General features: G+C 44.1%; 1 protein-coding gene and 1 pseudogene across 10 annotated transcripts in view; both read right to left on the minus strand.

The window, feature by feature from the left end:
- MAP4 (microtubule associated protein 4) overlaps positions 1 to 13621 on the minus strand; it is a 197325-nt gene that overhangs the window by 13797 nt on the left and 169907 nt on the right. For 4 of the 10 annotated variants that reach the window (XM_059389616.1, XM_059389612.1, XM_059389613.1 and 1 more), the window contains exons 9-13: positions 6765 to 6871; positions 5765 to 5980; positions 2666 to 2849; positions 2007 to 2066; positions 1602 to 1894 (exon numbers count right to left, since the gene is read on the minus strand). In XM_059389616.1, the coding sequence (XP_059245599.1) occupies positions 1602 to 1894; positions 2007 to 2066; positions 2666 to 2849; positions 5765 to 5980; positions 6765 to 6871 (860 nt within the window). Of the gene's footprint in view, positions 1 to 49; positions 164 to 1601; positions 1895 to 2006; positions 2067 to 2665; positions 2850 to 5764; positions 5981 to 6764; positions 6872 to 13621 lie in introns of all 10 variants that reach the window. The other 6 variants (XM_059389610.1, XM_059389608.1, XM_059389609.1 and 3 more) reach the window with 3 other exon arrangements.
- On the minus strand, positions 11997 to 12138 carry LOC132012504 (short transmembrane mitochondrial protein 1-like; annotated as a pseudogene).

The following is a 13621-nucleotide window of genomic DNA, read 5'->3' on the forward strand; positions in this document are numbered from 1 at the left end:
AGTTTATCATCTTTTACCTTCAAGAGGTAAAAGTCTAAATAAAACTCACTTTCCCAGCAGGTGGTTTCTGCGCACTCGCAATGGGACCAGCTGTTTTAGCGACTGCGTTAGGTTCAGGCTTTCGAGCCGGAGCAGATGCCTCTGTTTTTTTCTCTACTTTGGCCTGGATGGAGATAAAGGGAGGGCACATTTCAAACCAAGAGGGTAAGAGCCCAAATGCCAAGAAGGAAAGAAAGCTGTAGGGGACTCGAATCCAGGCCAGGCCACCAGGCAGAAGCAGGTCACCCTGCGCTCCTAGGAAAAAACCACCCGTTTCCAGGGTAGACCAGCTGGGGGAGGAGCTGCAGTCCAGTCCTGAGACCCAAGGAAGAGCTCAAGATAGCATTCACAGAGAGAAGGCAGGAAGGAGGGCTGAGTTAGTGATTTTCTTTGGAGTGTGTGTTTTCCAGTCAGGATGCTCTCCCACTCAAATGTCTTCACCGCAAGCAAGCTGCCGTAGTCCACAGGCAGCTACTACTGAGGATGGGAGTGTCACACCACTCAGCTATGTTGGAGCAGAAAATAATCTCATCACCAGGCCGAGTCACTCAACTCTCCACACCAATACCACCTGCAACTGTCTGCCCGAGCAAAGGCTAAAAAGAGTCCAGAAGGGGGAGATGGGTCACAGTCTGGGTACACCAGAGCCACAGCCTCTTAGCCAAAGCAACTCTCAGGCCCTTATTCCAGACTAACCTTAGTTTGCCATCACTGTCTTCCAAAAGTACCAGGATTCTGCCTCATTTTGGACCCTGTTTTCAATTATTTACAGGCTCGGGGTTGAAGCAAATTAAACTATCCTACCCTGAGTGGGAGGGATGGTGGTTTACTGCTAGAAAATGATATAGGACATGAGAAGGTTCCTGTTCCAAGGACTTGGACTGGGACTTTCGCCACCACCCTTCCATACACCAAAGTCCTGCCGTTGCGAAGAGCTGACCGTTGCTAATTCTGCGGTGGATGCCACCAGAAAATCCTGAAGCATGAAGCGCCAGGGCCTGCCCTGCCATCCTCTGTCACAACACCCTGTGGCAGCCCTTCTGATTAGGAAAGTGGGAGGCCTGCAGCAGCGAGTCCCCCAGTCACAGCCACACTCACGGCCACGGCCACAAGAGGACCCTCTTTCCTCTTCCAGGAAGAAGCCTCCCCTCCCCACATCAAAGCTTCCACCTCCTACAGGTCCTGCCATTCAGACAGGGTAGAGATGGGGAGCACATCTGGTCTCTCACCTTCACAGGGTCTCACAGTCCTCCTCTGCTTGTCTTGTTAAGGGGAAGAACCCTTTTGCCTTCGAACAAAAATGTAACCCTAAACCCCACAACACAGAACAGGAGCCCCTCTGATGGGGATGGGAAGAGCGAGCCTGCTGCTGGGACCTGGAGCCCAGGCTGAAAGTCCCTGGCACTGAATCCAATGTCCCGACCGCCCTTCTTCTTTGATGGGAGCCTGGGGCTGATGTGAGGACACACTGGGGGATAGCCGGGGGGTGGGTGCGGGTGTGTGTGTGGCGGCGGAAGCAGCAAGGGCCGGCATGCCGAGGACCCCCAGCTCCCTGGACTCACCCGGCCTCCTCCAGGCTGATGTTTGATGTTTTCTGTGGAGCCAACCTTGGAGCGGACATTCTTCAGATCAGGGGCAGAAGCGTTGGTAGAGGGGCGGCTCAGCCTAGGGGCAGAAGAGCTGGGTTTGGCTGATGTGGGCTTCTTGTCTGAGGAAGGCGTCCCCGAGGGGCGGGGCGGGGTGGATGTGGGCTTGGCTCGGCTGGGAGCCACCCCTGCCACGGGGGCGGCCCCAGGGACAGTGGTGCTTTTCTTCACGGAGCTGGTGGACGTGTTCTTGGAGCGACTCAAGTCAGCTGCAAAGGTAGAAGTGAGCGAGGACACGGGGTCAGGGGAGAGAGCAAAAGGGAGCCACATAGAGGCAGGGGTTTATTTTAGGATTCCACGAAGTAGGGCATGGGGTGTTACCTGGTGCAGACTGTGTAGCTGTCTTCTTCATGTCTGCAGGTTTTCCCTCGGTCTTGATGGCTGCACAGACATGCATGTTTTAACAATGAGTGCTTACAAAGTGACCAAGTGAATGGCTCATCCAGTCTTAAGATTCATTCATTCATTCAACAATGACTGAATGTCCCTTTTAGGCCATGGGCTGTGCTAGTCACTGGGACTAAAACGAGGAGGAAATCAGCCAGACTGTGCCCTCTGGAGCATTCATGGCCACCCACTCTGTCTTGTCCTTTTCTACAGGCTTGCCAGTGCCTTCCACATGGCCTCATAAGTGGGTCATCAGTACACGCCAGTGGAACCGAACCATCTATTTCCTGTCATGTCTGCCCAGGACCATGATGTGCTGAGTGCTGTGAAGTTACTAAGAAAGGAACAGTAAATCCTACCTGGGAATCCCTAAGAATTCCTTTTACTCAAGAGTTTTCTGAATATACATACTTGCTAATAACCTCATGTGGAGACCAAGGATCCACTTTTCAATGTACCCCATGAAGGATGAGTGCACAAACAGGGGTGCATGGCTTTCTGTGACGTTGGCTGGAGCTACTGACGGGGGCAAAGCTAAGGCCCCACCCTTCTCCCCACTGGTTCCCGTAGGAATGGAGGGGGACAGGACTCACCGGTGGGCCTCCTGGGCACAGGCGTTGGGGGGCTTCGACTGCTTGGCCCAGCTGAGGCAGGACTGGCAGCGGCTGAGGCTTTTGTAACAGTCTGGGTGCTCTTGGAGCCAGGCTTCAGGGCTGGAGCAGAGGCCAGCTTGGATGGTGAGGTTCGTTTCTCAGGAACCTTTGTCTCTGCAGCAGGCTGGTAATAGGGAAGCGGGGATAAGAACTGCAGGTCAGCAAGAGCCCTGGAAGCTGGTGGACACCAGAAAACCAGCAACAGTTTACGCTGCTCTAAGATCTAAGTCCTTCAGCCAACATGAGAAATGGGCTGTGCAGGGCTCTGTGTCACCTGGAGTCAGCAAACGGAGCCTAACTATCTCAATCCAGCCTGAACCAGTGAGAATGAACAAATCGGAAAAGGATACTACATCACGGATACAGCTTGTCTGTCTGAGCTTGTCTCAGGATCTAATGTATTTAAATACATTAAATACATCAGTATTTAATCACTTGACCAAAGATAAATAAATACATAACACAAAAAATTAAAGATTAAGTTCAACCGAATTCAGGCATTCCTTTGGCTAAAATGCACCCTGTGAATGTGGGGTTAGGACTGCAAATGGTTGAGAACACTGGCCCTCACCAGTTAGATCAGAAGCCTGAGCTCTAACCCCGGTCAGGGCCCCAGCTCACAGTGTGTTCCTGGGGAAATCACAGAGCCTCTCTGGGCTTTACTGCCTCAGCTGGATAAAGGAGATCAAATGGAGGATCTCTGGGGACCAGCTTTGATGCTATGCAGTGTTAGGGACTGGAGGAGGCAGGCCTGACCACCAGACAGGAGGAGAAGCCCTGATGTCCCAGCTGTGACTTAGAGCAAAAGGGAAGAGTCTTGCAAGTGCATCTGGGTCACCCTAATTCCTCTTCCAGGGAAGCTGGGTACATCCTCACTAGTAAGGAAGGGAAGGAATCAATCTAGCCCGGTTTCTATGGGAACAGAAGTACCAAGTTACTCAAGAGAATAAACCAAATCATAGACACAGTGGACCCTGCTCTTTTACTCCACAAGAAATGGCCACACAGGGCCGTCTGCTGGTGGAGACAAGCATGATACAGCTTAAATGGAAAATCGGCCAAGAGGGTGCTCAGAAATGTGAGGGCTGGCATCCAATTAAAGTCAAGTCCGGAAAGTGCAGGGTCATGACCATTTTTACAGATGGAAGTCCCTGAGTATGGCAGGAACTGGCTTCAGCTGCCAGCTCTATTCGGAACAGAACACAGGATTTTATGCAGAGGGATCCCTTCCATCGGCTCTAAGATCTGGGTATAAACCAGACATTCTCCGAGGTCTCCTTCAAATTCTCAACATTCGGGCTATGATTCAGAATAATCTAGTAGGGTCTTATTTTGCTAATTAATAGTGGTGAGTTGGAAAAAAGGTATAAGGGATAGAAAGCTCTAAAAAAATGTGACACCCTTGATTCAGACTTGGGCTCCTGGCTTTGGCAAGCGACAGAACCAGCCCGCTTTTGTAACTGCAGTTAGGCTGCTCCTTCTCAATTTAATTCAACTGAGAATTGAACTGAGAATTCAATTCAATCTCAGTTTTCTTCTCTACCAGAATCCTGGATCTACTTATTTTTTCTAGGTAAGTTTTTTTCCCCTTTGTCTGCTTCTTCAATTTTTCTACCAAAATAAGGATAAAAATAAATTTCATTAGACTTTAGTTTTTAATCAAGCTCCCCAAATATTTTCATCTGTTTCTTATCTAAAAAACAAACATTGGTAATAACTGGAAGGCAGATCAGCTTTTCAAAAAGGTCAGCTGTTCTCAAAATGCTGTCTGAGAGCTGAACGGCAGAAGCCATGAAAGAAGAATATTGACAGAGGCCCTGAGCATCAGTGTTAGAGTCAGGTCCCAAGTTCAAATACTGGCTCTGCCACTTACTAGCACTGGACCATAGGAAGGTTATTTCACTGAGCTATAAAATGAGAATACTAAAACCCACATCATGGGTTGTTCAGAGAGACAATCAAAGGAATTAGCTTATATAAAGGAAACAGTAGAGGACACTTTCATGATGATTATTACTGCAGAGTGAAATTTCACTAGACACCTCCTTCCCATACTGGCTTCCATCAGCTCTAGGACTTTGGATGCCAGGGCTCCAGCTGCCCTTCCTCTGCCCTCTCATGCTAATATACTGTCTTCTCACGATCGAGAAAGCAGTCAACTGGGTAAGTGAGGAGGGTCAGAAAGCTATATATTTTACCATTCTTAGTCTGTGACAGGATTTCTCAGTTTCTTGGCCAGGTTCCAACGGAGACTACAATTCCTAGGTTCCACCGATTTTCTTAACAAGATCACATGATACACTAACAGGGTACCCTAACATTTTAACATCGGCAACTACTGCCCACCATGAATATAACCAGTAACACTGAGCTGACTGAAAGGCCCTTCTTAAATGAAACAAGACGTTAAGGAAGGCAGCCACAGACTCCAGCAGCCCTTCTAGAACGATCCTGTTGGAGCTACTTCTGCTCCAAATTGACCAGCTTCTAGGCAGCTATGTGTGGGTGACCTGGGAAACTGAAAACCTGCAGGGGGAGCCTATTGAGAGAGGCCCAGTATCAAAAGCAAAGGAAGCTGTCACATGTCGTTGCAATGTACAGAGGTCGGCTAGAAGACCTTATTCAAAAAAGTAACAGGCAAAACTCACTTCTGCCAGACGAATAAAGAGAAAGACAAGGAAGCAAATTTGAGGTATCTGATGTGGGAACTCTATCCAAAAAAAGTATGTGACAGTCTGTGGAGGAGGGCGAACTGGCTAATAAGTGCTCCAACAGGGGAAGAGTACTAAGGAGGAGCTGTGAGAAAGGAAAAGAAAACAAGGCAGATGCAGTATTGCCTCCCAGCAGGGAAAGGAAAGGTACAAAGTCTAAAAGGCCTTCAGATGTTATGGCTGCATCGTGAGCCCCCAAGATCTGCAAGTGACCTTTCTCCCCTTCCCCCAGTTCCACCAGCTTGACTCCACTGCCAGGTAGCAATGGGAGCGATGGGACCCTCGGGGGAGAACATCTCCCTGGCACAGGGCTTAGGTGGCTACTTACCTTGGGTTTTGCGTCTTTTGCAGGTAAGGTGGAAGGCCTGGCAGTGGTGGCAGCAGGGCGTTTGGGTGGGGCAGCCGGCACTAAGCCTGCAGCGAGGCTCATAGGTTTTTTATTTGACCCACCGAAGGTGGTGGGAGCCGACTGCTTAGGGAGAGGAGTGGGCTGAGTTTTGGCTTTCGATGTTGAAGTCTTTGCAGGTTGAGTGGTGGCCAAAAGCTTTAAGTTGATGTGTTGTTTTGTTTTGTTTTTTTAAAAAGTCAACATCAAACACACAGACAAAAATAAAAACAAATTTAAAAAAGTATAAATTGCACAATTCAAAGTAAAATTATAAGCAATGAGGATATATGCAACTGAAAAGCAGCATTCTGTTCTTCTGAGCTCAGTAAGGGGTAAAAAGAAGCCATGAGAAAGATAAAGAAAACTGGGAATTCACTCTTAATGACAACGTCACAAATTCCAGCAGTTCAGTGCCTGAAGATTTAAATTCAGTGACGCTTTAAACAATTTACTAACTTTTGGTGGCTGCAAAAATTCTATGAAGAAAAGTCATTAGCAGGTGATTAAATGGTCATTATTTGTGCCTTGATGAAGTATGGCACTTGTACTCGCCCATGAGCACCAGTGAAAGTGCCTGAAGCTTTGATCCACCTTAAAAATCTGAGTTCCCTTTTTACAAGCAAAGATTGCAGAATCTATTTCTGAATAGTTCTGCAAAATCCCATTATTGCTGCTGTAAAGGGGAGCAGAAATAAGCCCTACAGAACATTTCTACACGTAGTCAAGATCATGGGGTTTAAGGGAGCCATTGTAAGGGTTGAGTTAGGCTACTATGGTAAAATAGGAATATAAAATATTTTCTAAAAATGTCCAACATTGGAGAAGGCCTACTAATAGCTCAGAAAAAAGAAACTTCTTTCATGATTCAAGCAATAATAGCAGAAGATAGGGTTTTAAAAACTGGCAGCCAGAGAAGATAACCCACCACTGTGGTGCCTACCTTTGTTTTCTTCTCTGGGCTTGGTGGGAGCTCCTTGTTTGGAGGGGCGGTGATGTCATTTCCGGTCACACTCCCCGCAGGCCGGCCTTCTTCTGGCTTACTTATTCCTAAGTGGGGGTAAAGTCATGCTAAGCAGATGTTTTTCATACCCATTTAGAAAAAGCAAGTCTTAGGAGGGAGAGACCACTGACTAGCACTGCATTCTGAAGAAAATCCACAGGGCTGTGCTCTGAAATGTGGACAAGACTCCCAAGTTCCTCTCATTGTGACAGGGCCGTTTTAGATTCCAGAGATTCAGGAAGCCGGTCCCTCTGGAGAAGCAACCTAAGTGGGATTTGCACAAATGACCAATGGGAGGCAACAGCCCTTAAAGTTTGGTTTCCCTTCCCTGGAGACCAGCAAAGGGGTTCTGTCACCTAAGCACTAACTCCCAGAGCACATGGGACAATAACCTCTTCTATAAGAGTTTATCTCTTGGAATAAAGGTTGCTGAAGATGGGATACGAGCCAGAAGATCATCCAATGTCCTCCCCTTACTTCCTTTCCCTGTAAAGCACCACTTTATGGAGGATGTGAGATTAACTTGATCTGGTTCTAGCAGTGACCCAGATTTCCAACAAGCCCGAGGACACCCATGAAATCAGACCCAAGGCCAGAAATAAAGTCTATGCCTAAGGCTGGGCCCAGCAGCACCACTGTGGGGAGGTAACTCCAGATTTCAATAGGGCTACACCCGAATGCACTGAAATACCATGAAATTTATAACCTGGGTGTGGGGAAGACCTTTCTGAGTGGCACAAAATCCTGAAGGCACAGAGATGGGTTAAGGAAAAATTTTTAAAAAGTCAATGTGGGAAAAAAAAAGTAGTAAGTCAGAAAGCAGACAATAAATAGCAAAAAGACTGAACACCACATCAAAGACAAACAGCTTATTATATAAATTACACCTACAAATCACTAATTCCCATAAAAGCCAACAAACCACTGGAATAATGGCCCAATGATTATGAACACAGCTTCCAGAAGAAGAAATAAAAATCGAAAGTAAGAAAAGGTGCCCAATTTTTCAGAGAAATGATAATTAAAACCACACTGAGATGTCATTTTTAACCTAACATATTGTCAGAAGTCCTACAATGTGAAAACAGCCTGTGGGGATAAATCAGATCGTCACGCGGCAAGTGTGTGGAATGGTACAACTCTTGTGCAGGGCAATCTAGCGGTGTCTTTGAAGACTAAGTGTAGCTAAATTCTAATCCACATATCCAATTTCCAGAAATGTATTTCAAATACTTACTTACTTGTTAAGATTTTATTTATTTATCTGACAGAGAGAGACATAGCGAGAGAGGGAGCACAAGCAGGGTTGAGTGGGAGAGGGAGAAGCAGGCTTCCTGCTGAGCAGGGAGCCCCATGCAGGGCTCGACCCTGGGATTATGACCTGAGCTGAAAGCAGACACTTTTAATGACTGAGCCACCCAGAAGCCCCCAGACATTTATTTTAGAGGTGTATTCACACACGAGCAAAACAGCAAATGTGTCAAGGTCTTCATCAGAACACATTCCTAATAGGACAGAACGAAAACACCCTAGAAGTCTGTTCACAGAAACGTGATTTCAGGGGTGCCTGAATGCCTTGGTGGGTTAAGCCTTTGCCTTCGGCTCAGGTCATGATCCCAGGGTCCTGGGATTCGCTCCCACGCTGGGCACTCTGCTCAGCAGGGAACCTGCTCCGCTCCCCCGTCTGCCTGCCTCTCAACCTATTTGTGATCTCACTCTGTCAAATAAATAAAATCTTAAAAGAAAGAAAGAAAGAAAGAAAGAAACAAACAAACATGATTTCAGCACCGTGGCAGAAATACCAATGCAATCTCTGCATCTGAAAAAATCAAGCCTGGCTAATATGGAACCATCTCTATTAAGAGAAGAAAAACAGTAAGGTGCAGAATAGTAAGGTAATACAAAACTAGTAAGAAATAAGTTTGTCTAGAGAAGGGATGGAGGGGCAAGATACATTTCTAATGCCAATAAGCTTCTGCGTGCATTTTAAAAGGGCCTTTGGAAGGAACTTAATGTGTGCACACCTGACCTCGCCTCCCCCACCACCATCTCCTGCGGAAGTACAGCACGCTATTAAAACCAGGACATGGATCAGTACAATCCGCAGAGCTTACTCGCATGTGTTCAGTTCCACGTGCACTCATTCGTGGGATGTGCACACGCACACACAGAGTGCCATGCAATTTCAGCACGTGCAGTTTTACATAACCACTCCTAACAATCAGGACAGATGCGTGTGCCATAGCACAGGGCTCCCTCATGTCACCCTTTTAGAGCCATCCCCTCCCCTCCTTTTCTAATCCTTAAATCTCTGGCAACCACTAATCTGCTCTCCATCTCTAGAACATTATCTCAAGAATATTACATAAATGAAATCACACTGTATGTTCCCTTCTGTGTCTGGCTTCTTCTCACCCAGCATAATGCTTCTGAGAGGCATCGGGGTTGCTCCATGGATCAGCGGTTCGTTCCCCTTTATTACTGACCATACTGCGTGGTACATCTCCACCACAGTTTCACTCTCTATCCACCTAGCACAGCTCCAAACACTGCACAGGATTTTTATGAAGATGGTGTCACGGTTAGTACATGGAAATGCAGTGAATTCCAGCCTGTGACACTTAGTAGTTCTAGGAGTTTTTTTTCGTAGATTCCTTGGAATTTTCTATACAGACAATCGTGTCATCTGCAAAGAGAGCCATCTTTATTTCTTCCTGCCTAATCTAAACGCCCTTTTATTCCCTTTTACTTTGTTGCACTAATCAGAACTTCCAGAATTCCAGTAAGCAGGAATGGTGAGAGCAGGCATCCTTGCCTCTTTCCCAGTGTCATGGGGAAAGCACTCAGTATTTCACTGTGAAGAGTGAGGGTATAGGAGGTTTTTTTGTAGATAAGGAAGTTGATCAAGTTAAGAACATTCTCCCTCTAATCTTTGATGAGTGTTTTATCATAAATGGGTGTTGGGGTTTTGTTGACTGCATTTCTATGCTTATGAAATTTTAGACTGCTGATATGGATTTACTTACATTGATTTCGTTTTTGATGACTGAGCCAGCCATACATATCTGGAATAAACTCTACCAGGCTGTTGTTTGCAATTTTTATATATTGCTGGGTATGATGTTAATATTTGGTATCTAAGTTCATGGGAGACAATAGTCTGTGCTGTCTTTGTCTGGTTTTATACAGACCTCATAATATGACTCAGAAGTATTCCTGCCTCTTATATTTTCGGGAAGAGAATGTGTAAAACTGGTATTAATTCTTCTTTAAATATAAGGTAAACCCCTACAGTGAATCCCTCAGGAAATTTTTTAAATAAAAAATCTAATTTTACTAATGATTATTCAGGTTATCTATTTTACCTTGGTTGAGTTTTGGTAATCTGTGCTTTTCAAGAAATTTCTTCTAAGTTATTGAATCTGGGGGTATAAAGGTGCTCCTAGTGTTCACTTTTATCCTCTGAATAGCTGTAGTAATATCCCCTATCTATTCTTGTTGTTAGTGGTTCGTGTCTTCTCTCTTTTTAGCTTCGTCAATTTTGTTCAAGGTTTACTAGCTGTATCGGTATTTTTTAAGAACCAGCTTTTGATTTAATACATTTCCTTTGTTATTTTCTTGTCTACAATTGCACTGATGGCTGCTTGCTTCAGATTTATTTTGTTCTTTTTCTAGTTTCTTGAGTAGCAACTTAGACTACTGATTTGAGATCTTTTCTCTTTTCTAAGCACCTGGGGCCGTAAGTTCCCCTCTCAGCACTGCTATGGCTGCATTCTACAAATTTTGATGATGTATTTTTGTTTTTATTCAGTTAATTTAAAATTTACTTTAAGTTTTGATTTTAATTCCAGTTAGTTAACATACAGTGTAATACTGTTTGTAGGTGTACAACACAGTAACTCAACACTTCCATCAGCTCCCTGTGATCATGAAGTTCATTATTTTTAAAGATTTTAAAATCAAGTTAAGTAATCTCCACACCCAACGTGATGCTTGAATTTACAACCCTGAGATCAAAAGTTATACACTCCACTGACTGAGCCAGCCAGACCCCCTCATTTTATTTTTAAATTTTCCTGGGATAATTTCCTCTCTGACCCATGGATTATTAAGAAGTGTACTCTTAATTTCCAAATGATCAGAGATTTTCCTGTGGTCTTTCTACTACTGGTTTCTAATTTGATTCCATATGGCCAGGTAACATACTCTGTATAATTTTAATCTTTTAAAATTAACTAATTAATTATTGTTATTCTTTATCTTTGCTAATATTCTGTCCAATAGCTCGGTCAATTGCTTGGAGTGGGATGGAGAACTCCTGAACCATAATTATAGATCTGTTTCTCCTTTCAGCTTTACCATTTTGTTTCCCATATTTTGCAGCTCTGCTTTTGGTGCATATACATTCAGAATTGCTCTGTCTTCTTGATGCACTGATTCTTTATTCTTTGCTCTGAAGTCTGGTATTTCTTTGTCTGATATTAATATAGCCACTTAAAAAAATTAACATTAACAGGATATATCTTTCTCCACCTTTTACTTTCAACCTACTTATAGTCTCTACGATTGACATGCATTTCTTGTAGAGAAGATGTACTCAGGTCATTTAAAAATAATCTGTTCTTCCAATCTCTGTCTTTTAATTGTAGTGTTTAGTCTACTTGCATTTAAAGTAATTACAGACAGGCTAAGGCTTACACTGACATTTTATTACTTGTTCCCCCCCCCCCTCTGGACTTTAATTTTAATTACTTCAAAACAGCAGAACTTAGTACCAAATGTTTAAACATCCATTATAATTGCTACATTCTGTAACCAGCCTTGTTTAATCTCAGCAGCTACATAAAACTCATCAATTTTTCTTCAGGAAAAAGGTAGTAGAAATCCCAAAGAACGAAGGAAGAGACCACTAATTAAAGGTCACATTCACGGATCTATAATTCTTGGGCATCTCAAGTGGCGGGGAGGAGGCAGGGAAGACGTGAGGACGTTAGAAAAGCGTACTTCTTAACTTTGTGGCCCCATTTGTGTTCTCTGGCAAGGCGGGACAAGGCGGGATCTCGTGGAAAGGAAAAGTTCAGAGGCTGGAATTTCAAAGTAGTGGTTCAGATAAGGAGGCCCTCAAGAACAGCAGAATAGGAAGACCCCGAAGTAGCACTGGAGTCCTCTCCATCAACTAGGGGGCTTCTTCCTGGCATCCAAGTCCTTGTTAGTTTCTTCAAGTTTTGTAGCCAGGTCCGGTATGCCACGGTTCTGAGCCAGGGACGTTCTCACCACGGCTAAATCCAAGCAGAAACTGGAGCACGGTGGGCATGGAGGATGGGTCTGTTTCTTATTTTTTAATTTGTTCCCTCTACTTCTCTTGCCTTCCTGTGGGCTACTTGAGGGGAAAAAATGATACTTGAACATTTTTGTAAAATCCTATTCTATTTGCGTATGAGTGTATGGTTTTGCTTACTTCCATTTAGGATCTTTTGTTCTCCCTGCTTTTAAACATATCTTGAGTATTTCCTTTTCATACACTGAGCACATCAGATGGTACTGTAATTTTTGTTTTGTTCATCAAATATGATTTTTAGAATTCATGAAGACAGTCCATTTATATTTACCTCCATTTTTACCCATTCCGTTGGTCTCACTGTTCCTTCATTTCTGAAATTCCAAGCCTCCTCCTGTTATGCTATCTTAATCTTTTTGGAGAGTTTCCTTTAGCCTTTCTCGAAGGCAGATCTGCTAGCAACAATGCCCTTAGTTCTCCTCTAAGAATGTAGTTACTTTCCCTTCATTCCTGAAGGATAGTTTTCCCAGATATAAAACTTGCAGGTGACTGTTCTTTGCCTTTAGCACTTGAAAAATGTGCCACTTCCTCCTGGCCTCCAAGGTTTCTGGTAAGAATCACGCTGTCATCTGAACTGCTATTTCCAGCAGCTAATGCATAATTTTTCTCTGGTTGTTTTTAAGATTTTTTTCTTAGTTTGCAGAATTTAATTATCATGTGTCTTGGCAGAGACTTCCTTGAGTTTTTCTCTTGGAGGTTCATTCAGTTTCTTGAATCTGCAGCTTTAGGTGTTCTGACAAATTTGGGAAGTTTTCAGTCATTAGTTCTTCCACTAGCTGTCCAGCCTCACATTCTTTCTCATCTCCTGGGATTCTAATGATATGAATGTTAGATTTTGTGTTACTGTCCCCAAAGTCTCTGAGGAGCTGTAGTATTTTTTCAGTCTATTTTCTCTCTGTTGTTCAGCCAGAACAGATTCTATTGATTTGTGTTCAAGTTCACTGATTCTGTTCTCTGACATTTCCAGTGTACTACTGAGCCCATCAGACACGTTTTATAATTTTTTAAAAAAGATTATTTATTTATTTGACAGAGATCACAAGTAGACAGAGAGGCAGGCAGAGAGAGTGAAAGGAGGAAGCAGGGTGCCCGCTGAGCAGAGAGCCCGACGTGGGGCTTGATCCCAGGACCTTGAGATCATGACCTGAGCTGAAGGCAGAGGCTTGACACAATGAGCCACCCAGGTGCCCTTATCATTTGATTATTGTATTTTTCCTATCCATAATTTCCATTTTGTGTTTTTTTGTAACTTCTATTTCTTTGCTGATACTTTCTAAAAGTTCTCCATTTGTTTCAAGATAATTCATCATTGCTTACTGAAACAATTTTATAATGGCTGCTTTAAAAGTCCTAATTTCGTATGTTAGCAGTTAATCATTGTTTAGATTTAGGGTGCATGTTCTGGTTGTAGTTTCAATGACAATTTAGTTTCCAGAGCCCTTGTAATGCAATTCTGGCC

This window comes from Mustela nigripes, chromosome 2, assembly GCF_022355385.1.
Source record: "Mustela nigripes isolate SB6536 chromosome 2, MUSNIG.SB6536, whole genome shotgun sequence".
Classification (NCBI taxonomy): domain Eukaryota; kingdom Metazoa; phylum Chordata; class Mammalia; order Carnivora; family Mustelidae; genus Mustela; species Mustela nigripes.